This window comes from Merops nubicus, unplaced genomic scaffold (genome assembly GCF_000691845.1).
Source record: "Merops nubicus isolate BGI_N331 unplaced genomic scaffold, ASM69184v1 scaffold15519, whole genome shotgun sequence".
Classification (NCBI taxonomy): domain Eukaryota; kingdom Metazoa; phylum Chordata; class Aves; order Coraciiformes; family Meropidae; genus Merops; species Merops nubicus.
Genome location: NW_008630321.1, coordinates 3,868 through 26,803, shown reverse-complemented (window position 1 = coordinate 26,803; position 22,936 = coordinate 3,868). Strand labels below are relative to the sequence as shown.

At 45.1% G+C, this 22,936-nt stretch overlaps 1 protein-coding gene across 1 annotated transcript in view; it reads left to right on the top strand.

The window, feature by feature from the left end:
- The window catches only part of IQCH (IQ motif containing H), a gene marked incomplete at its 5' end in the record, with an annotated part of 68,354 nt that extends 45,621 nt beyond the window's left edge, over positions 1-22,733 (top strand). The window contains 7 exons of the mRNA XM_008947260.1: positions 726-846; positions 2,832-3,118; positions 13,998-14,165; positions 17,037-17,162; positions 18,784-18,845; positions 21,186-21,294; positions 22,632-22,733. Coding sequence (XP_008945508.1) covers positions 726-846; positions 2,832-3,118; positions 13,998-14,165; positions 17,037-17,162; positions 18,784-18,845; positions 21,186-21,294; positions 22,632-22,733 — 975 coding nt within the window. The remainder of the gene's footprint in view (positions 1-725; positions 847-2,831; positions 3,119-13,997; positions 14,166-17,036; positions 17,163-18,783; positions 18,846-21,185; positions 21,295-22,631) is intronic.
- Positions 22,734-22,936: the final 203 nt, after the last annotated feature.

Below are 22,936 nucleotides of genomic sequence, written 5' to 3'. Positions count from 1 at the left end.
ATATGCTTGTGTACTTCTGGGATGTTTTTGAACAGGAAAAGCAATGCAGTTAGGTTCTGTATTTAATGGGATTGTTTTGTGTCTGTGTGATAATATAGGAAAGACATTGCAAGAAGGAAAAAGCTAGTTGCTCCTACAGTATCACTCAGCAAACTCTACCAAAGGTAGAGGCACAAATTTCTTGAAATTCACAAAACCTGTGGATTTTTGTTGCAGAATAGTGTAAAAGGCTACCTCCTGCTGGAGGAACACTTTTGGTTGATTAGTCCTCTTTTCTTTTAAACAACTGAAGGGTTTTTGGGTTGATGTAACAGCTTAAAAATAGAACCAGTAAAACTATTTCTGGCATATGTGACTATTTCAATACGGCCAGTTTCAAAATATAAACAATGTAGGAGTTATTGACTGCTGGTATTGATCCCTAAGCAGTTACCAAGTGCTTAGCATTTTCAGTTGCCAGATCAGATTATTGATATAAATTATAATGAAATAGGGGCTGTACTGAGGGAGGGGAGGATTGTCTTTCAGAGAAGGACAGTTTTCAATAGGAGGGAACAGACGTAAGGAGAAAAATTAAAAAAGGCTTCCTGACTGTGGGTAAACAGTAACCACATTTTTTTCTTTTTTTTTTCTGCCTGTTGGAGGCCTGGTTTTTAATCACCCCACAAGCAGTTTTCATTTCTGTAGTAAAATTGCTTGTGGTTCTATTTAATTTGTTTCTGCAGGAGCCAGCTTTGGTGAAGATCTCCCAGGAGCTGCCGGGCCTTTTAGCACAGCACGTACAGCCAGTCAATGAGAAACGATTCCCTACATGGGAAAAATTCCTCCAAACATTTGTGAGTCAAGGTAAATAAGACTGCAAAGTCGCCGTTAAGTGTTATAAGGAGTAATTATACCATATTGTATGCCATATTCTTGTTAATCTTGGGCCCATTTAAATATTTATCTCCCTTTATTTCTCCATTACGCGTCAAATGTTCATTTGCAAATGAATTATAGGCAACTGTTCTATCATTCTTATGTCCTATGCAAGCTTTTAAACCATATTAATCCTGGATTACCTTTCTCACATGATTCTGAATCGAGGAGCACCAACCCCTTAATCCTGAGCTACTGTGCTGGAGGCTGCCACATTGGGCAAAAGGGCTTCAGGGGGTGCTGGTGTGTGAGGCTGCACGTAGGTGAATGTGAGAATATTGCACCTTTGGTAGGTGTTGGTGAGAAGCATCTGCCAGGCTTTCTTTCTTTTCCCTCCCATAAGACCAGGAAGGGAGTTCTATGTAAACTCCAGGTGCTACATAGATGCATTGCATGGAGTCAAATGGGCTCGTAACCTTTAACAGCTTGGAGAAGAGCTGAGATTTCTCCCCAGTTTTTGCCTTCCAGGCTGGTGGGGTTGCCCCTGAGGACCAGTAATGCAATGCCATATTGTGCCTTGCAGCACATTGGCACAGCCTTCTTGTTGGACCATTGCCGGGCTCTTTCTTGCCCTCCAACCAAAGGAAGATGAACAAGTTCCAGTCTGATAGCTGGACTCCTTTGTTTGCAGGATGCCAAGTCCTCAGTGGGGCCTCCTGCATTAAACCCAGTCATGGCACCTTGGACCAAAGCTGGCCAGTGCCCAGCTGGCCTAGGCTCAGACGTGAGCCCGTGTTTGCCCTAAGAGGCAGTGCAGATAAAACCCTTCTCTGATCACTGCACACCCGTGAATCTGTGAGTGGGCTTTGCACAGACCTGTCAACATCCTGTGTTTCTATGCCAAATTTTGGGCAGAAGAGGAGTTTGTGGTTAGACAGTAAATTTCTGTGGTGCTTCTGCCCTGCCAATATTGTGTACAGTGCATAATGGATATATACACTTCAATATGTTACTTTATCTGTGGAAGAGATAACTGTATGGTGGGAATCTCCAGGATTAGTTCACAGCAGGAGATTCTGCTTCCCCTGAGGTCCCAACATTGCACTTTTGTTCTGGGCCAGGCATTTAGTTGGGCTGTAGGACAGTGCATTATTAGAATTGAAGAGTTGTTTTGGTTGGAAGAGACCTCTGAGATCCTCAAGTCCAACCATCCCCCAGCACTGCCAGGTCCCCACTGCCCCGTGTCCCTCACACCACATCTCCACGGCCTGGAAACCCCTCCAGGGGTGGGGACTCCACCACTGCCCTGGGCAGCCTGGCACAGCCCTGGGCAACCCTCCAGGGGAAGAAATTGTTCCTCAGGTCCAGCCTAAATCTCCCCTTGGGCAACTTGTGGCTGTTTCATCTTGTCCTATGGCTTGTTCCTTGGGAGCAGAGCCCGACCCCCACCTGGCTCCAGGCTCCTGTCAGGAGCTGTGCAGAGCCAGAAGGTCTCCCCTGAGCCTCCTTTGCTCCAGGCTCAACACCCCCAGGTCCCTTAGTTGTTCCTCACAAGATTTGTGCTCTAGACCCTTCCACAGCTTCGTTGCCCTTTGGTATTCATTCATTCTCCCAAAGGGCATATTTCTCCTGTCAGATCTGTGATACAGCCAGTTTGGAACTGCTGCAGCTCAAAAGCTACGGCTTGTACTGTACGTTGCTGGAGTAGATGAGATCTCTCCTTTCTTTTCTGAGACATTCATGGGGAGATCTCTTCTTTTCTGAGAGATTAATGGGGAGATCTCTCCTTTCTTTTCTGAGAGATTCATGGGTCCCAGCCATGCTGCTGCTGTTACACTGCTGTCCTTGCTCTGCCTCCCCAGCAGTCCTCCCTGCAACGCCTGAGCACGACAGGAGCCGGATGCTTTCACTTGGTGGCACATTTCACGTGTGAATTTGATCAGCAGCTGAACAGCTCATTCCTTCCTTACTAGGTGGTGTGATAGAAGCCTTCCCACTCTCCGAAACCATCACAAACCTGACGGTGGACATGCTGATAGAGCCAACAGGAGAGATAAAAATAGTGTCATCTGGAGACCAGCTCCACGCCGACGGGCCGTTGCGATCCTCTGGCACTACCATTCCTCAACGTTCTGTGGATCCAGCAGTTCTTAATTCACTCTGCTTGAAAATTGGAGAAACCTGTAAATCTAAAGGAGTGCTTGGTTACTTCTCCATTGATTTTGTGACTTTTGTCCATCCACAGACGCTGGAGCAGCAGGTGAGTGGGGCAGATATGTTACTTCACACTGTCTCCTTGATACCAAGAAGTGTCTGCTTTCCTCCTGAGTCCAGCAGATACAAGCAGACAGCTTTGCCCTTTTGAACAAAGCTTATTTCTAAGCTGGGAGGCCTGTGGAGGGGGAGGTAAAGCACGTGGTCAGTCTAACAATATCATAAAATGTAGACCTAATCTGCCTGGTGGACCTGAAGAACCTCCTTCATCAGCCTGGAGAGCAGCAAACCAACAAAGCCTGCAGGGCTGCTCTCAAAGCTGAGCAGTAAGAAAATGATGGGTTTATTCCTTCTAATGCCTTTCTTTTCTCTAAAACAAGTGCCTTCTGCATTAAGCTGGTAATTACAGATAATGGTCTTGTGGCTAAGAAATTTAGATGAAATTATTTTCAAAATGTTCTGAATCTCTTGTATTTTGCTCTGTAAAAATAATTACAGGGATTGCAGAACACTCGAGTGTCTGTAAGAATGCAGATCTGAGGTTTGGGGCCAAATCAAAGGAAGAGAGATTGACAGTTTCTTCTGGCAAATAGGGTGGTGGTGATGGGTCAGGAGATGCTGTCTGCTAGCTGGTACAGAGGAGCTGACTGGGACATGCTCATTCAAACCACTTTTGCTCTCTGTTTAGCTTTTAGAATGTCCAAGAGAAGGATTTACTGTGAGAACAATAGATGCAATCCCACAGCAGATAGAAAACAATCCCTGAATACCAAAATACAGACTGAGGCCAATGTGTGGCACCTGATGGGGCCTAGGATTAAAAACATCATTGCAGGGATCAAAGGGAACCTGCAACGAATGCAGTACAATTGCATCATCTCACTTGAGGGCCAGTAACTGCTTAAAATGTCCTCATGGGATAGCTTAAGCTGTTTAGCATAGTTTAGCATGTTCCTGTGGAATTCCCTCTGTAGATCCTTGTCCTGATGAGTCTTCCACGTGGGCTGCAGAGACTCCTGAGTGGTGTTGCCCAGCTCTCTTGGCAGAGCAGCTCCCATCTGAGGCCATGCTTTGCTTCTGCTGCAGTGCTGATGTGTGCACAGGCAGTGGTTTCCTTGCTTTAGAGTATTTCAGAGTATTTGAGCTGAAGCTCAGCAGATCCAGGTACAATGTGAGACCTTATGAAATTCAGTTTTACAATAGTATCTGGCAGTGAATCATAGAATCTCAGAATCATTTGGGTTGGAAGTGACCTTTAAGATCAAGTCTAGCCATTAACCCAACACTGCCAGGTGCTCCTGGCTCAACTCAAGGCTGTTTCCTCTTGTCCTGTCCCTTGTTCCTTGGGAGCAGAGCCCGACCCCCTCCTGGCTCCAGGCTCCTGTCAGGAGCTGTGCAGAGCCAGAAGGTCTCCCCTGAGCCTCCTTTGCTCCAGGCTCAGCACCTCCAGCTCCCTCAGCTGCTCCTCCCCACACTTGGGCTCTAGACCCTTCCCCAGCAGCTCCGTTGCCCTTCTCTGGCCACACTCCAGCCCCTCAAGGTCCTTCATGGATTGAGGGGCCCAAAACTGAACCCAGGACCTGAGGGGTGGCCTCCCCAGTGCCAAATCCAGGGGTACAATTCCTGCCCTAGTCCTGCTGGCCACACTAGTGTTGATCCAAGCCAGGATGCTGGTGGCCTTCTTGGCCACCTGGACACATGCTGGCTCAGCAGTTTCTTTGCTTTCATACCTCCTCCAATCCTGAAAACTTCCTACACTGGGCACGTTAACTGCAGGTAGAGGTTGCACTAATGTGGGAAGAGATGAGTGACCTTTTGGGGAGCCTAGACTGAAGAATAAAACATTTCAAATAGTTATATCTTAAGGTGAACACCTTGAATTACCTAGAAGGAAAAATGCTGCTAGGAAGCCAGTGCAGTTTTGTGAGTGTTGGAGCACTGGGTGACTTGCATGAGACATAACCGAGCAGAGTGGAAGGGACTAAATAAATGTTTTCTCATGGAATCTTGCCCAGGAGAGTCTTTTGTGTGGATGAGTAATGGAGCCTTTGTAAAAGGTAAAACCAGAACCACTCAAGTGACCCTCGTCCTCCCTGCCAGGGTTTACAGCCTGTCAGCAAAAGCTCACAGTCAGCTCTACCAGAACTTTTGAGAAAGAAAAAATAATAGAATAAATGCAGGTGAAGAGGCTGAGCTCTCAGTGTTCTGGTAGTGGCCTTGTGTTTGAAGACCAAGGAAGATGAGATAATTTTTCCTTAACATAAAATCCTAATTATTATATTCCATTTTATATGTTCCATATATATCATTATATTCCATTTTAAGCTCAAAAGCAGGCTTTTGGTTAACTGATATCACTGTAGATCATTCCTGTCTATTCTGTCTTGGTTTTCTTCCCTCATTCCCAGTTGATTCTACCTTAATATTTCCTGTTTGTCAGCATGTAGCACAACTTTAACATTATTTAAGCACAGGTTTTTAAATCTAACTAGATGTCGAGGCAATTAATAATGCCATCTGTCTTGGGAGAGAGAGATTACACAAAAGACTGTACTCCTGAAAGAACTATTTTTTGGCACACAAAAAATCCTATTACACTCTCAGAACATTTGCTTCCCAATTTCAGAAGTGCCCACTTCCATGCAGTAGCTGAAAGGCTCAGATGCATTTCCTGGAAGTACAGGATATTTAGGTGTTCTTTCAAAGTTCTATTTTACAGAGGACATCAACACATACATGATATTTTCAGGAAAACTCCAAATTAAATATATCATTGAAAATCTGTTACCAATACAGTCTCAATATTTATATACTTAAAAATCCCTGAAACGTGCATCAAGTTACATGCTACATAAATACAACTCTTCAAGAAATGTGAAGGGCCAAATAAGTGGAAACACATGTGTGCCTTTGCAGACTGAGCTGGTCTGTGCTGCCATCTTCATGTGTCCCTCCCCTGCATGAAGGGGACTCCTCAACAAAGCCATGCATGGACTTAGAGTTTCAGGCTCTTCATCTGAAAGCCTTTTAAAATACACATGTTGTAGAATCATAGAATAGTTTGGGCTGGAAGGGACTTTCAAAGGTCATCTGGTCCAACCCCCTGCAGGGAGCAGGGACATCTGCAGCTAGAGCAGGGTGCTCAGAGCCCCAGCCAACCTCACCTGGGATGGTTCCAGGGACGGGGCAGCGACCACCTCTCTGGGCAGCCTGGGACAGGGGCTCACCACCCTCCATCAACGTCAAAAACATCCTCCTCTCTAGCCTGAATCTCCCTCTCTGAGTTTAAAACCACCCTCCCTTGTCCTGTCCCAACAGCCCCTGCTCCAAAGTCTGTCCCCAGCTTTCTGGCAGGCCCCTGGCAGTCCTGGCAGCCCCCAGCAGGTCTCCTCATCTGGAGCCTTCTCCTCTGTGGCTGCCCCAGCCCAACTCTCTCCTGCTGGGCTCCCAGCAGAGGGGTTCCCCCCTCGGGGCATTGCTGGGGCTCCTCTGGCCCCACTCCAGCAGGTCCCTGGCTCTGCTGTGCTGAGGACTCCAGAGCTGCCCCAGCACTGCAGGGGGGTCTCCCCAGAGCTGGCAGAGGGGCAGGATCCCCTCCCTCAGCTGCTGCCCACAAGCAGATGCTGCCATAAGCATGAAATCAATTTTGATATGAACAACAGGGCATTGTTTATATTTTTTAAAGATTGCTGCTGTTAGCAAATGTCCTTCAACGTGCTTTTGCCTTATTGCTGTGTCCCTTTGGAGCACTGGTAGCCACGGATGAGGAGCAATGCATGTCTGTCAAACAGCCAGGTCAGTGGAAGGCCAGAGTCCATGTGGAAATCATAGACTGGTTTGGGTTGGAAGGGACCTTAAAGGACATCTAGTTCCGACCCCCCTGCAGTGACCAGGGACAAATATAAAGTAATCTCTGTTTGGGTCACTGTAGAGCTTGGTGCTCATCACAGACCCAATAATATCTTCACTCTCCTGCAGTTCTCGTGGCCTGCACTGGCCAAAAGGTGACAGAGGAGATGCTGTCCTCACCCAGAGGAGCTGGCTCATGCTAGAACCTTTTGTGTACAAGATACTGCCTCATATTTCCACTGGGCTTCCCAAGTGCTTTTTATTGTCTATTTTGTGTGTAACTGAGGCCAAGAGGGGAGTCACAGTGCTGGGTTAGCCTGGGAAGGTGGCAGGGCAGAGCTACCCAGGGTGCAGCCTGCTGCACTGTGAAGGTACCAGGGGATTAGGCAGAGCCCCTGAGCACCCAGCAGGGATCCAAGGGGCAGAGGACGCTGGGGACTCGACACAATTTTCTGTTTGCCTCAGGAATCTATTTCTATCTCGGTTATAAGCATCTGTGATTTGTTCCTGAGGGAAAGGGAGGTGGAAACACACTGTTTTCAGTGTCTTTGGGGAAAAAAAAGTGAAGGAAAAGTATTAGGTGCATATATTGGACTGAATTGCTTCTGATTCCCACTCTGTTTCCCAAGACTGATCTTTAAGAGCAGGGCCTTGACCCTGTGAAGTGAAGTCTTGCACAGTATTGACAGAACACTGCTCAGATCCCAGCTTGTCAAGGAGCTGCACCTAAATGAGTCCATTTAATTGAGTGCAACTGCTTGAATGCATAAACTTACATCCATAGACCTGTGGACAGATAATGTGGAGAAGCAGGGTCATAAGTCACCTTTCTCATTGGTCTGAGACCTTACACAGCCCACAGCTTTTGCTGCAGCAGCAGGGAGAGAACACTGGTTTAATCAAATGGCTCAGTTTGGGCACAGAGGAAAAGATGATGTAGAACATTCCAACAAGGAGAATCATAGAGCTGGGAAGGTTTAGGTGTGTGTTCTCCCACTGTTCCAGTCCAGTGGCTTATAAAGACCCTGAGGAGGATGGGATCAGCCAGGCAGGCAGAGCTGGGGGTAGGAAGAGCAGAGTACAGATGCCTCTGAAGCCCATTGATCCACTCTGGTGTATCAGTTCAGTTAATGCTTTGAGGGATGCTGTCAGTAGGATCCATTTGCCTCTATTTGCATCTTAAGATTTCCCTAGACAGAACGTAGCATTTTCTGTGAGTTATTTTCACACAAGAGCCTCAGTGTTTTCATTAACCACCTTCCAGTCTTACACTCACCAGCACAGAGCTTAGGGCCACTTGTGTAGGGCCCTAAAATCGTAGTTTTGGGACCAGCACCAGACCATCCCAGGAGCTGCCACGAGAGGGCAGCCGGATGAGATCCTGCCTGTGATCACCACCGAAATAATCAATTCTATTGCAATTTGAAAAGTCACAAAAGCAGCTCTCTTTTCAATGCCCAGGTTGCATTCATATTTGACTAATTGACATTTTTACAGCGTCGCTCAAGCACTTCTTTAAAAAGAGCAGGTTTGCTCTTTACAGTAACACAGACATCGATACTAGATGCAGATAAAACAGTTAAACTGGAGACAGAAAAGCTCTAATTTAGTAACTCTTTAAGAATTTATGCTTCCCTTCCTTCTGAAGCTTACATTTTAAAGCTGGAGCATTTTTATGGCCGTTGTAAAGAATTACACTGTAATTGTGGCTTTATTCACTTGAGATGTCTTCAGCTCTGAAGGAGAGCGTCTCCTGGCAGCACTTGGCAGCCTGTGTCACAGGGAACAGTTCCAGACTGCAGCATAATTCCTTGGACAAACAGCCAGTAAGTCTTGCAGGATGTATTTCTAACTCATTTTTTTTTCCCCCCAGTGCTAGGCTTCTGTAAAGCCCTAATCTGTGCTTTGCTTAATCTAAAACTGCTCTTAAGACTATCTATAATCTTAACTGCTTTTTAAACCATAAGTCCCAATAAAATCCCAGATCAGATTCTTTTTCAACTTTCATTCAGTGTGGCCAGGTGGCCAAAAAGGCCCCCAGCACAAAACCAGTGTGGTCAGCAGGAGCAGGGTAGTGATCTGCCCCTGGACTGGGCACAGCTGAGCACTGGGGTCAGTTTGGGCACCACAGGATAAGAAAGAGCTTGAGGGGCTGGTGCAGGTCCAGAGAAGGACAGCGAAGCTGGTGAGGGGTCTGGGGAACATGGCTTGTGAGGAGCAGCTGAGGGACCTGGGGGTGTTTAGTCTGGAGAAGAGGAGGCTCAGGGGAGACCTTCTGGCTCTCTACAACTCCCTGAAAGGAGGCTGGAGTGAGGTGGGGATTGGTCTCTTCTCCAAAGTAACCAGAGATAGGATGAGAGGAAGTGAGATTAAATTGTGCCAAGGGAGGTTTTGATTGGATATGAGGAAGAATTTCTTTCCTGACAGATCAGTGAGGCCTTGGCCCAGGCTGCCCGGGGAGGTGCTGGAGTCACCATCCCTGGAGGGGTTCAAAAAACATGTGGACGTGGCACTTGGGGACATGGGAGTGTTGGGTTGATGGTTGGGCTTGATGATCTTGGAGGTCTTTTCCAACCTTAAGGATTCTATGATTCACTCATTGTTTGATAATCAAATACCCATTCTGGACCTCACAAGTGAGCTCTGTTCCAGTTTAATATCTGAACAGAGAAGTGTCCATAAAGTCCTCAAACCTCAGGTGAAGGCTCCTTATGCTGTGCTCATTTCCCACACTATCCTGTCAGGGTGTCACACCTACAATCATGGATACCTACAGCTCCATACATGTCCTCACTGTAAATGCTCAGAAAATGAGGGTGGACTTGAGTAACAGGTATTTATTAATCTGTATGATTACATGATTCTTTAGCTTTACTTAAACCTGACCTTTGCACAGGCCTCCTTCTAACAGCTCCTGATTTACTAGCAGGGATGATAATTCATTTGGTTATTAACTGCCTGACCTCCACAGACATTGCTTTATAGACTGTGGAAACATATTCATAAAATAAACTCATTTTTAAAGCCACAGCTCAGACTTTCAAGGCATTCTAGAAGCTTCTGACACCTGTTTTGTATTGCTTCAAAGGAAAACCTGTTGCAATCCAAACTAGAGAGTGGAACCCAAGTGAACTTTCTGGACTGCTGAGAGAACAGCCTGAACTAAGAAGTGGGTCTGAGGTTTTGTTTGTTCTGCCTGTGCTTGGAGCTCTGTGGAGCTGCTAGAAGCAATTGAATGTGATATGTCACAAAGGTGGAGTTGGGTTGATGTTCCTAAGAAACATTTTCATTCATTTGGGGTGATTCTGATTTATATTTTTTTTAAATAGTCTGCAGGAAGTGCTACTATTCTGTCTCCTGAGACAAAGTAAATACATCTAATGGACTTCAGTGGACTCCTATTTCTGTGTGTAGGGTTTTTTTCAGTTAGTCTGCTGCAGATAGAGGTGTCACATCCTGCTGCTTTTATGGGGAGGATCCTCCTCCCTTTGACACAGGACCTTGCTGGAAAGCAGTGTTCCTTCTTTTCCTGTAACACTGGGCATTGCTGGGACCTGTGTCAAGCTCTGTTCTTCCCTGCTTTTATCTGATGCTGTGTACCACCCAAGCTGAGAGCTTCCTATGCTCTGACATCTTCACATGGCAGAAGAAGCAGAGGAGAGCATGATTGGTATGTCTAAATTATCTTGTCCAAGCTGGTCATGCACACGTGTTGTGTAGCTCTTCTTGCTCTAACATTAGATGTTTCTCATTCATGCTCTTCTCCAGATTTGCTGCTGCTGGCAGGCCTGGCCATAAGGATTTAGCTCAGTGCTCTGCATGCCAAAGAACTTTCAAAGCAGTGGAAATATGTGATCTGGTAATGTCCTCACAGAAATGAGAAGCCATCAATTATGGGCTCCACCTAATTAGAATTCTTTAGACACAGATGTAAAGGATTCAGGTGCTCTTTGTTTATTACAGTTCATTTTAGGTCATTGCACTCCAGGGATACTTGCTGCCTTCAGTGTGGCCAGCATGATACAGGATCCTGGGATGGTTTGGGTTGGAAGGGACCTTAGTCCTGCTCCACCAGCCAGGCTCAGGCAAGCAGAACTTCCATCCTTGCTCAGAACTACCACAAATGTTGCCTCCTACTAATCACTGTAATTTTGCAAAGAACACTTGTGACCTTCAGGAACTGGGACAGGGCTTAGAAATATGTTCCAGCGAAGAATTCAGTCAGCTAGTTACTAATGTTCCAGCCTTTGTTTGAACTAATAAGATGGGAAAAGATGATCCATGAAGATGAAGTTAACCCCGTTGCCCAGGGCCTATGCCTTTCCCCTTTCTGTAGCAGGACAAAGGGGATTTAAAGGGCACTGCTGGATTTCCATGGCAAAAGGGAATCCCCTGCTAGGCTAAAGCTGGACTCTCATGCCATCTGATCCTTCTTCCTTTCTCCCCACATTAGGGATGTTCTGGGACACGTCCAGGGCAGAAAGGGACATGGACACGATGTAGTGTCCTGAGCCAGGAAAAGAGTCCTTGGGGGTGATCCCAGCTGGCACATGGTAATGGCCATTTGGCTGCTCTCACTTGCAGGAGGGGTGGCTCAGCCCCAGGCTGAGGCCCAGAATGAAAGGAGGTGCACAGGTGGCTTCCAGCCACGTTTGCCTTCCCGCTCCCCCTTGTGCTTCTGGAGGTCTGCACTCTATATTTAAAAAGCAACAAATACAATGACTTTACCTGTATAGAATGTAACTGTGACTGAGGCTTCAGGAGGTGTTTCAGTCCATGCTCTTGATCTGAGCCCTTAATCTTGTAGGGAACACTATGAGCCTATAGCCTGGGAAGACAAAGCCATGTCTGAACCACGTGGCTGAGAGACTCTGAGAGTAAACAGAAGCTCCTGGAGTTAGCGTGTGCTCAGTCTTCTGACTGGGCTCTCTCATAGCCCCCACCTAGAGTACTGCATCCAGCTCTGGGGATCCTAACACGAGAAGGACACGGACCTGATGTCTGCTGGGGGCCTTTGCTGGTGCTTTACCTGCCATAGAGGCTCAGCCTGTCCTCTGCAAGCTGCCAGAACACAACCCTTGTACTTACCCAGCTGCACTATGGCTGCCGCGGTGGCTTTGCCTGACTTCTGTGGGTTTTCCATCTCAGGCACTTTATAGACTTGCAGCATCACAGAATACTTTGGGTTGGAAGGGACCTTTAAAGCTCATCTAGTCCAACCCCCCTGCAGGGGACATCTGCAGGTTGCTCAGAGCCCTGTCCCACCTCACCTGGAATGGGGCATCCCACAAAGGTTGGTCATAGTCCTTGGTCTCCTGCTCCTCCCTTTCTACATCAACAAAGCTTCCAGACAGTGCTGGTGTAGACCTCAAGGTTAGAGCCATGCAAGGGTAATATCAGGGTCTGGATTAAGAGCAAGTGTCTCACTTTGAGCTAGTGAGCAGTCCTTGGGTGTCCACAGTTTTCAACAGTCCCTGAAAGTCTTGAACCTTGTTTGAGTTGGATTTTAAATTCTCAGTTAAAGCTTCATCCCCAGAAAGAGAAGGCAGAGCTGCGTGAGGGGACCAGGGACAGCCTGGTCAAGGCTGCTACTCATTTGCTAATAATATTTATGGAAATCAATGTACCACTTCTACAGTATTTTTAATATATTCAGCTTGTAATTTATATAGTTTAGTTATAGTTTATAATTACTGTTTAGCTCATTGGAAAGGTTAGCACCTACTGGAGAAGTACAAATTGATATCAAAGTTCCTTCCTGTCTTACAGAAGTGATGGTAAGGAATAAATTATTGAAGAAAATTAAGTATTATAATTGGGGAACATTCCCCTTTTACGAAGTAAAGCCAGCCATTAGCATCCAATTTGCATTTTATACCATGCAGCAGGAAATATTTAAGTTGACAAATAGGATCTTTAATACAGCAACGGATACTTGGCAGTTAGATATTAACAACTGTTACTGATGTGATTTATTCTCCATTATAAAAAGGGCATTACTACGTGCATATGATTCAGAAATTAACTCCAGTTTACCGAGAGGCCTTGACTGCCTGACCTCTTAATATCCTTATAATGATGCCATTTACCATTCAAAGACTTATTCGAGTCATTCACTGCTAGATTTGTTTTAAAGGCGTCCACTGTAGGGCAGATACTTGTGTGCTAACATTTCTCACTGCTGGTGCAGGCACAAGCATTTTTTAAGTGGGAAGAACTCACAGGTAAAGCTACGCCCTGGGTATTGAGGTGGAGGAACCTTCCAGGAGGAATCCATGGTACCTCCTTCTGCTACACCCTTGTCGTGGAATGGCCTCACAAATCCTGCTTGATGTGCTTTAGTGCTTTGAAAACCATCGTGGGGTTTCTGTGAGGCTTTTATTGTTGCCTGCAAGTCTGTCCTGCTCCTGGGCGGGGTGGGACATGTTCCACTGGCAGCCCTATGGTCTTCCAGTCTTGGTGTGCAGTTAAGTGACGTGAAGCTGAACTAGCACCACGCAGCAGTGGTGTGAGGGGAAGGAGAACACGCCACGAGTGGGATGTCCCCTGTGTGCCCAAGTACCCCCCGTTGTACGGCGACAGGAACGGGCTCTGCTCAGCCCCTGGATGACCAACACACATCCTTACTCCTTTTACTCAGCTTTTCCTTTTGGAATTTCCCTCTTGCTGTCTCAAGATACCTGTTTGTAACTCAAGGTTGACTTTTTTAACATTAATTATTCTTCAAGCTGAAAAACCCAGACGTGACATTTAGTATTTGGATAATTACCTCTGTATTGGGATCCAACCTTTACAACTGCTGAGCTCATCTCGCTGTTTTTGTCTAACTGTTGCTAAAATCTGGGGTGTACAGGTCACTCTTCTGTCCTTACCCCTTTGGTTTGCTCTCCTAAGTTAGTTTTTGGAAGTGCTTTATCCCTGCCAGTGATGCACCAGCACAAGGAAACCATAGATACACATCCCAACATGCATGAAAATAAAGGCACAGAAGTTCCTTTACACAATTGCTGAGTTTCATTCCTCTTATTCTCTCCTTTTTTTTTTAATTTTAATACACCTGTTTGTTTTTTGCTTAGGTGTGGGCAACAGACCTTGACCTTTGCTATAGTGACCAGCTGGCCTTCACTCAGCTCATGTTGTACCTGACAGATGGAAATCTGGATTGTTGCTCTGGCTGCATTGAAGTGTCCCTGGGCTCAAAGGAAATGAGAAGCCAACAAATTCAGCATGAGGGGGCAGAAGCTGTAAGTAGTGATTGGTTTACAAATCAAATTATTAATGGAAACGACCAGACAGTTAAAATCTGTCCTAGATTGTTGTTCTAGAGCAGCTCAATCTGCTGCTTTCAGATTTTGAACTGCTACTTTTAGGTTTTACAAGGTGAATAAAGCAAACGGGGTATCATCATGTTAGAAATTAAAGGTTCTGGATGCTTGTGGGTATCTGCCTCTTCATAGAATCATTTTGATGGGAAGAGACCTTTAAGATCATTAACCCACCTCTGCCAGGTCACCACTAAACCATGTCCCTCAGCACCACATCTACACTGAAATATAATCACCCTAAAAGACAGAATAATAGATGTTTTCCCTGTGACACAGTGGGTAGAGGGTAACTTCTTAATGTTAACAGGTATTGATTACCCCCCAACTGAAATAATTGGGTTTCTTCAAGATCACAGCATGTTCTTCCCTATAACAAAAAAATGTACCAGGTTTTAGTATAAGTAAATGAGTACTATTATAAATTTTTAAAAAAAGCTTCATAACAGTAAAGGTTCATGTTTGTTACTCGGAAATAGTGATTTGTGGTAGTAACTAACTTCTAAATATTTCAGGTAGTTTTCAGGTTGTAAAAAATATGGTCATTTATATGTTGCAAGAAGGAGGGAGGTGAAAGCACTATAGGAGTGACTTAAGAGCAGTCAGGAAGAAATTTGAGCCTTCAGCTCACGAGCTCTGCTATGGGATCAGAAGTTAGAGCAAAGTTCTACCCCAGCTTTGTACTTTCATGCACAAAACAGAGGGTAAGGCAATCAGAGCTACATCTGCAGAAGGATCTGGACACCTAAATCCCTCACACTGCTCGAGTTGAACCCAGATGCTGATTCTCAGAACTTTCATTGAGTTCTACATCCATTCTAAGTGTTGAGCATTAATATTTAGTATTAATCATGGACACAGGCACTTGAACAGGAGTTAAAACTCACAGCACCCTAACGGAGGTGAGTTCCCTCCTTGCTCTCTCTGGACCAGAATCAGAAAGCTGGAAAAGTCAGAGAATAAGAAACACCCATTTATGTCTCTATACACATACAAACCAGCTGCTGTTTTCCACATTTTGACAGAAGATTCACAACTCCCTTTTTTCAGACACAGAGGAGGAATGTAGCACCAGTCCAAAAATGTCATGGAGCTGTAATTTAGAGGTTAATGAGCTCTTGATCTATTGTTCTTGTCGAGCAACCACTTTTAGTTGGAGAGAAGTAAATTAGATATGATTAGTCCCAGTAGGACAACTTTTAGAAATGAAAAGTAATCAAGTAGCAACTTTTTTTTTTTTAATTAAAATTCTGTCAGAATTAACATAAATAGTCACTCCATCCTTTATTTTTCTTCTTTCTGTATTTCTGAGGGTTTCACCTCCTGAAGAGTTAACTACAAAACCCCCCACTCTCTGGAAAATGCCTTTAGAAAAAGAAACAAACAAACCAAGAGACAAATGCTTTTCCAGCGCACGATCTGTAATGAATGATTAAGTAAAACACTTTGTGTAAAATTATGATGTTAATAATGATTCTGTCCCTTTTAATTTATTATATATTCTCCATCCTGGTAGGTTTGATTTTGATAAAAGGGAGCAGCGACGGAGTTTGTGTGATGGTTTTATTTTTAGAAATCCTTCTTTGAAAGAACAAATTTCCTAGATACTGCTGCTACTGTAATTATGTACAAAACCAATCACTCATTATAGTTAGGATACATTATCTTCTAGACAGATGAGGCTAAATAAGCAACACATTAATAATTCATGCTGCAGTTCATTATGCATGTGTGTGCATGCTTGGTAGCTGAAATAAGCACCTCATCAACCTGATGCCAACCCTTAAACAATAGTTCTGTGTTATTGCAGCCACATTCAAGTTTACGCTTGTTAAACTGCTACTTGGATTATTTTATCAAGCATTCATTTATTTGTGGTCCCCTACTGCAGAGAACAGATTTTGGAAGCTCCTTTTTTAAGTTAATGACTTGAGCAATGGGTGTTATTAATTCTCAGAATATTATAAACATGATTAATTTTTCGGGCAGAGATGTATTATAGAAGGATTTCAACTATGTCAACTGAAATGAGTCAGTGTCAAAACAAATATTTTAGGGAAAATTCTATAAATTACTTCAACGTGCAGTGTCCCCACTCCAAATGAACCAGCCAGTATTAAAAGCAGCATCAGAGGAAAGATTTGGTTTAGGAGGACATCTCTGTGCAGTTCTGCTCGATGCAACCTCTCTGTTCTTTTGTCCTAAGTGCTGCTAAGAGTTCAAGTTCAAAAGCAGTGCTGGGTTTTATCCATAGCAAGAACTCCACCACTGCCAGTTGTGCAGCTCTTTGGAGTTGCTGCACCCAGTCTCCTCAAAGACTTGCTGAGAAAATTATTCACACTAATGCTGCAGCAAAATTCGCACTCTTGGAGAAACCCAACTTCAGAACCTACTGATTATCCACTTTGGCATTTCTGCTGTCAGGAAGAGCTGACTCTGGAATGACCTATGTGACCACAGGGCAGGGTGGATTCAGAGGATCCACTTGGAATGATTTCACAGGGCTCAGTTAACAATGAAGTCCTAAAAACACTAAAATGTGGTTTGTAAAGAATGACTCCCTGGCCCTGGTCTGCAACACAAGGGTTTGCATACAGGGTGAGATGAAGGTTTTATTTTGCTGCACAGGAAGCTCTATGCTCAGTAGCCATTGTGATGAACAGGAGTTCCTCCAAATGCAGTTTTACTCCACACTGATGTGAGTTCACTGAGAAAAAGCCATGTAAATAGTGAACTGTTGGATTCTGGCATAAACTGGTATGATAATAAAGAACCCTGTGGTGTTTTCTTTAGTCTTCTCCACGGAGCAACCGGTGGGCAGTGGCAAGCAGTCAGCTGAGGCACTCCAGCCTCTCAGGAATCTACTACAGTGTTCTCCTCCAGATGTGTAAAGCTCATGGTGTTGGATTTGACCTCCAGGTATGAACAAGAAAGATCAGAAAACATGCTATTGGCTCTGCATCATTTTTGTATGTAAATTCTGATATGTTGAAACCACTTAGCACAATGTAAAGTTTAAGTGTTCTGTTTAGCATCATATAATGTTTAAGTGTTGTGTTGAAAACACAGCAAGGTGTTGCTCCACTGTTTTGCTGAAGAGGAGTTGGGGTAAATCAGAATTGATTTTAAATCTGTTTTCATTATGCTAATTAATGAACTCTGAATTGCAGAAAGGTCTTCTGTAGTTCCTGTACAGATTAATGTTATAACATTTCCACGTCATCTTACTTGACTGGATCACAAATTCACAGCATGGTGGGGTGGGACGGGACCTCTGGAGATCATCTCACTCCACCCCCTGCTCCAGCAGCTCGCCCACAGCAGGGTGCCCAGGGTCACAGCCAGGAGGGTTTGGGATCTCTCCAGAGCAGGAGACTCCACAGCCTCTCTGGGCAGCTGCTCCAGGCTCGGCCACCCTCACCCCAAAGAAGTTTCTCCTCCTGCTCAGGTGGAACCTCCTGGGTTCCAGTTGGTGCCCGTTGCCCCTTGTCCTGTCACTGGGCACCACTGACCAGAGTCTGGCCCCAGCCTCTTGCCCCCCAGGGACCCTTTAGCTCTTCATCAACATTGATCATATCCCCTCTGGGTCTTCTCCAAGCTAAACAGCTCCAGGACTCTCAGCCTGTCCTTGGCTTACACCCCTACTCCAGCTGGGGCATGAGTCTTGAAGAGCTGCAGTGCTGAGATATCTGTCTGATTTGGCTGAAGACTGGAAGCAGTGAAGGAGAAAGAGCATTCCAACATGTTTGTTACACAACAGGGAGTGAGATGGTGCCTCTCTTGGAGACTACCAAGAGAACTCTGTCCTGGTGGGTTTGTTCACACTGCAAAAAGGATTGTGGCTGTCTCCAGGAGCTGTGCTGGGATTCAGGACCATGAGGGCACTTGGCCATCCAATGGCCCTTTCACACACCTCTGCACCCCTAAGAGAAGATAGTCCTTCAGAGGCCGAGAGGTCAGGGGGTAAGGGAGGACAGAAAGAGGAATGGAGACATGAAACACAGTCTGCTATGAAAGGAGGGGATAAGGCTCAAGAACAGAATTGCAGAAGAGTGAAGTGTAGAAGAGTTCAGACGTTAGCTGAGACAGAGCAGTGGGTGGAGATTCCACACCCCCAGGCACAGGGCTGTGTGGTGAACACAGAGTTTTGTGGGTTTTCTCAGTGAAAACCCTCCCCAGGGGTGGCACCTGCTGATGAGACCTCTCACGGTGACATGTGAGATCTGTCACTGAGCACATCTGAAAATCAAGCTGTGGGGTTTGCTGCTGAGCAAACTGCCACCAGTGTCTGTGGTGAGCCAGAGCAGGTTAATGGAAGTGTCCCATGTATGGCTAAGGTGATGTATAAGCTTTAAGAGCAGGGAAATCTCACCATATTTTCACTGTCTTTCTGGTTAAGTGTAATTAGAGCAATAATCTCCTTACACTGAGCACCAACCTGTTACAATTCAAACCCAGCCGCCCTTATCTCCCTGTCTACTACATTCATTCCAATTATCACCACTTGAGGAATAATTAAAGCAACTTTGTCTTTTTACAGGAAAAACAGGGAACAGTTTTTCTATTGTATGAAGATGAGAAGTGCCAGAGACTGGGAATGCTGTGAGTAGCACTGGTCCAGAGTGTGAGGAGCAGCTGGGAGCAGGCATGATCTGAGGGGTGACACAGCAGCGTGTGCTGCTGGGCTTTCCCACCACACGTTCACATCCACCAGCAGTCACTGTTCAGGAAAGTGTCATGACTTCGTCTAAGATCAGACCTCTGAGAAGTTTTAGGGAGGCTTTAAGCATTAGAGAAATTAAAAAAAAGCAGAAAAAATCTGCTTAGATCAAAGCCTGAGCGCACCACAGGCTGAAGACCCGCTGGGGTTAGCTTTCCAAGAGGTAGATTCACCAGCAAGAGCTGGGAGAGCAGGGGATTAGCACAGCCTGACTTTTACAGGCAATGTTATTAAAAAGCTAAGTATGCAGGATGCAAAGAAGGCTGAAGTTTAATTTTGTTAGAGTTTATATTGTTCTTCACAAAGTGATCAACGGCAGTCGGCAGATCTGATAGTTTAGTCATTCTTTAGACATAGGAACCTCTCCTAAGAAGTCTTAGAAAGCACAATCTGCACAAATCTGCTGTAGACTGATGGAAAACCTCTCCTCTGAGAGTATTTATGTAAAGTTTATTGCCAAAATAGGATGCAATGGGCAAGAGATTAAAATGGCTGTATTCCTTTGATGCTGGAGCTTGATCATTAATGACTTGGATAAGAACACAGCTTCCTCGAACGCTCAGTGTGACTTCAAGTATTGTGGGGGGCAGGAAGAGAAATAAAAGCGATCTCCACAAATTGAAGAAACACTATGAAGAGTAGCAAGGCATTCAGTTGGCAGCAGGTGCCAGAACCAGCACTTAGGCAGCAGTAAGGAACACGTGGAACAACCAGCTGGGCAGGAAGGGGCCCGTGAGTCACAGCAGGCTACACACTGGCCACAGGTCATGATGCTGTGATCTTGTGGAAGAAAGTAAATGGTGTCACCTGGGAGACACGACAAGTACTCCTTCCATTCTGCTCAGAGGGAGGCAAGGAAAACCCCAGGAGTCCTGGAAGGCTTGACTCACACGGCAAGGCTAAAGGGGCTGGGCTGGAGCAACCAGAAGTGAGATCTGATCTTCAAGCACATGAAAAGCCTCTGTGGGAAGGAAAAACATGATTTCACTGTCTTTGGTAGTAGGACAAGAAGAAATGAATTAAACTTACAGCAAGAAAGATTCATATTTAGCATAAGAAAGATTTCTGATAGTAAGGGAAGAACTAAATAGATTCTTGAGTGCAGTTGTCATGGGCGCTGTTTAGGAATAGATTAGACAAACCCCTGTCAGGATGATGTAGGTAGCATTGATCCTGGCCACAGGGAACAGACTAAATGAATCCTAAAGATGGTTTCTGGGGCTATGATTCTTCCAGCCTGTCCTGAGCTCCCTGCGGATGGGGCCGTTGGTAGCAAACACACAGGATGGGTCTGTTGGAAGCTTGGGTGTTGCTGCACTGCACCTCACCCACCTGCACTCAGTGTAGCAGCTCACAGGCACTTGAAAGAAAATCACTACACCAGCACAGAGTGTTGCATGAGCTACTGAGCTCTCCTGAGAGAGAGAGAGATCCTACCTACACTCTTCCTGACTCCTTTGGAACAGGACATCAGGGGTTGCTCCACCAGGAAGGAACATGACAATACCTCCTGGGTCAGCAGCTGGAATTGGCATTATTAATATATTGCCAGAATACTCTCAGATATATTCGCCACCCACTCTGATCCCGGATTGTCTCCTGTTGGATTTTCAAGGCTTTTGCATTATCTTCATTTGGAAATATTTTCAATGTAACAGCTTGAGCTTATAAAATCGCTGTGATAATGCAACATCAATGTGATTTACCATCCATTTACTCCACTGCAGTGGTACTGTCAGGTCAGTCCGTGAGGCATCCCATCCCAAAAGGTCATAGGCATTGAGAGTCAGTATGTACCCCTGAGAAACCAACCTCAAAAGCTACAGCAATCTGAGAAATGCTGATACTGCTGGGATGTCTCTTGCAGATGTCTTTCACTAGTTGGAGGCAGAAGCAACACTCCTCCTGAACTAATCTAGGTGTTTAAAGTGCTCTGCTCTCTCTAGTCCTAACTCAACTGTAGCCTTTTACTTGGAGCAGCTGAAACCTTCCTGCTTACTTCTGCTAAGTTGATTAATAAAAATTATTTATTACACAAATCCTTTCTGTTGACAAGTTAAAATGGAGCCTCATCTTTCATATCTCCCTGAAGATTGCCACCTTGTGAGATTGAAAATCCTCATTAAATTCTATCACCAGACAGGCACAAATGAGAGGGCGATTGTTTTTCAGCATGCAAAGGGAACCGCTGGTAAACTCATTTGTTTGGATATCATTAACAGAACAATCGGAGAGGATCTCCAGGGGGTCCTCCTGACCTTTGCTCGCAATCTCTTCATCATCCATCAAGAAATATCACCACCTAATATGCAAGGCGAGACCAATTTTAAGGTGAGGTGTTAATTAACTAACGATCCTGGTTAATTTCTGTACAAGGGCTGAAAATACCTCATGCTGTATCACAAACAAGTGCTAAGCCATTCCTTTTTTATCGTTGGCAGAACGGATTTTACAGTGTCTAGGTCAATATAGTAAGTCTCCCAATGAACCTGTTAGTTAAATTTAAGTTTGAAACTTTTTCTTTGAAAAGAGACAGACTTTAGTGTGAAATGATTTGTCATATAATGCTCCTGGCTGGCCTTTGTAAGAGCAAAGGAGCTCTTGGCACTGCCTCAGACAGTTCTGTCACGACTGGCTGTTGCCTTTTAAAGGGACACCATCAAGGTAGGACTCTTAAATTAGAAACAAACTTCTCAGTTTATAATAGCTCCTTAGATGATTAACACAGATTCCTTTTAAGCAGGCAGCCACCGAGTGCTTAATCCATCAGTTCACATCTCTCACCCCGGCATCCGTTTCACGAGCCAGTTTTGCCCCCAATTTTCTCTGCAGCTGGAGCCTGCCCACAGAGGCTGCCGTGGGGTGGCAGGGGGGAGGCAGGACAAAGGGCTGGGGCTCCCCACGCTGGGGATGTTCTCCCAGGAGCACCCACCTTTACTCAGCAGCTCCTCTGCGCCGACCTCGCTGGCGAGAGGAGCCAGTGAAGCACTAATGAATCCAACCCCGTGCCCCCAGACGAGCGCTCCTCACAATGCTGCTTTTTCATTCCAGAGAATAGCAAAACTTGCCAGAGGGAGTTCTTTTGCTAAACTCTTATCACCTTTAGCTCCATAAAAAAGTTTCTAAGATTCTCTCTGGAAGCATTTTGTGGAGGGGTGAAGGGAGCACTGTGTTACAGGTCTATATCTTAAATCACACGGCATCGTTTAGATCAGATTCCTTCCAGGGTGACTTTTTCCTCTGAAAAGCAGGATGTGAAATGACAGTTTTAGAGAAGGCATAATTAAATTTCAAGGTGTTACAGAGAAACAAACAAAACAACCCCACCTCTTCTTTCAATATGAGGGAGTGAAAAGCGACCATTGAAGGAAAATATAGAAAGGAACTTTATAGTGAGTTAACAATGATTTACATACATAAAATAAAACACTTGTAAGTTAATCAGAAGTACAAATTGAAACTAATTTGCTGCAGATTGTTATTTACCTGAGCTTCGTACATATTTACTAACAACTCCCCCAACTGTCTCCAAAATAACAGTAATTGTAATTGGTTGGTCCCATCCTGGGTAACTCTGGTGACCTTGGTGAGGGCAGCCAGGCAGCCCTGGGTGCTGGAGTCCCTTGCAGTGCCCGTTAAATAACTTGGATTCCTTGACTCCCTTGCAGATGGCAATTCGAGATATCGAAGCAATCCTAGGAATGACAGCAGAAAACAAACTGAAATTGGAAGAGCAGCAACTTTCAGGAGCAGATGCTCTGCAAAAATAGTTAATGAGAAATGTTTAAGCGCCTTATTCTTTATGCTTCTGGAACTGCTTCCTCCTCTGCACAACAGCTTTGGTTTCCTTTCTGCCCCAGCGTGTGGAGCGATGTGAAGCGAGACGGTACGGATCCAGGATTTCTGAGCATGGGCTTTAGAAGAACATCCCTTCTTTCACAAAAAAAACCCTGTGGAAAAGCTGAAGCTCATT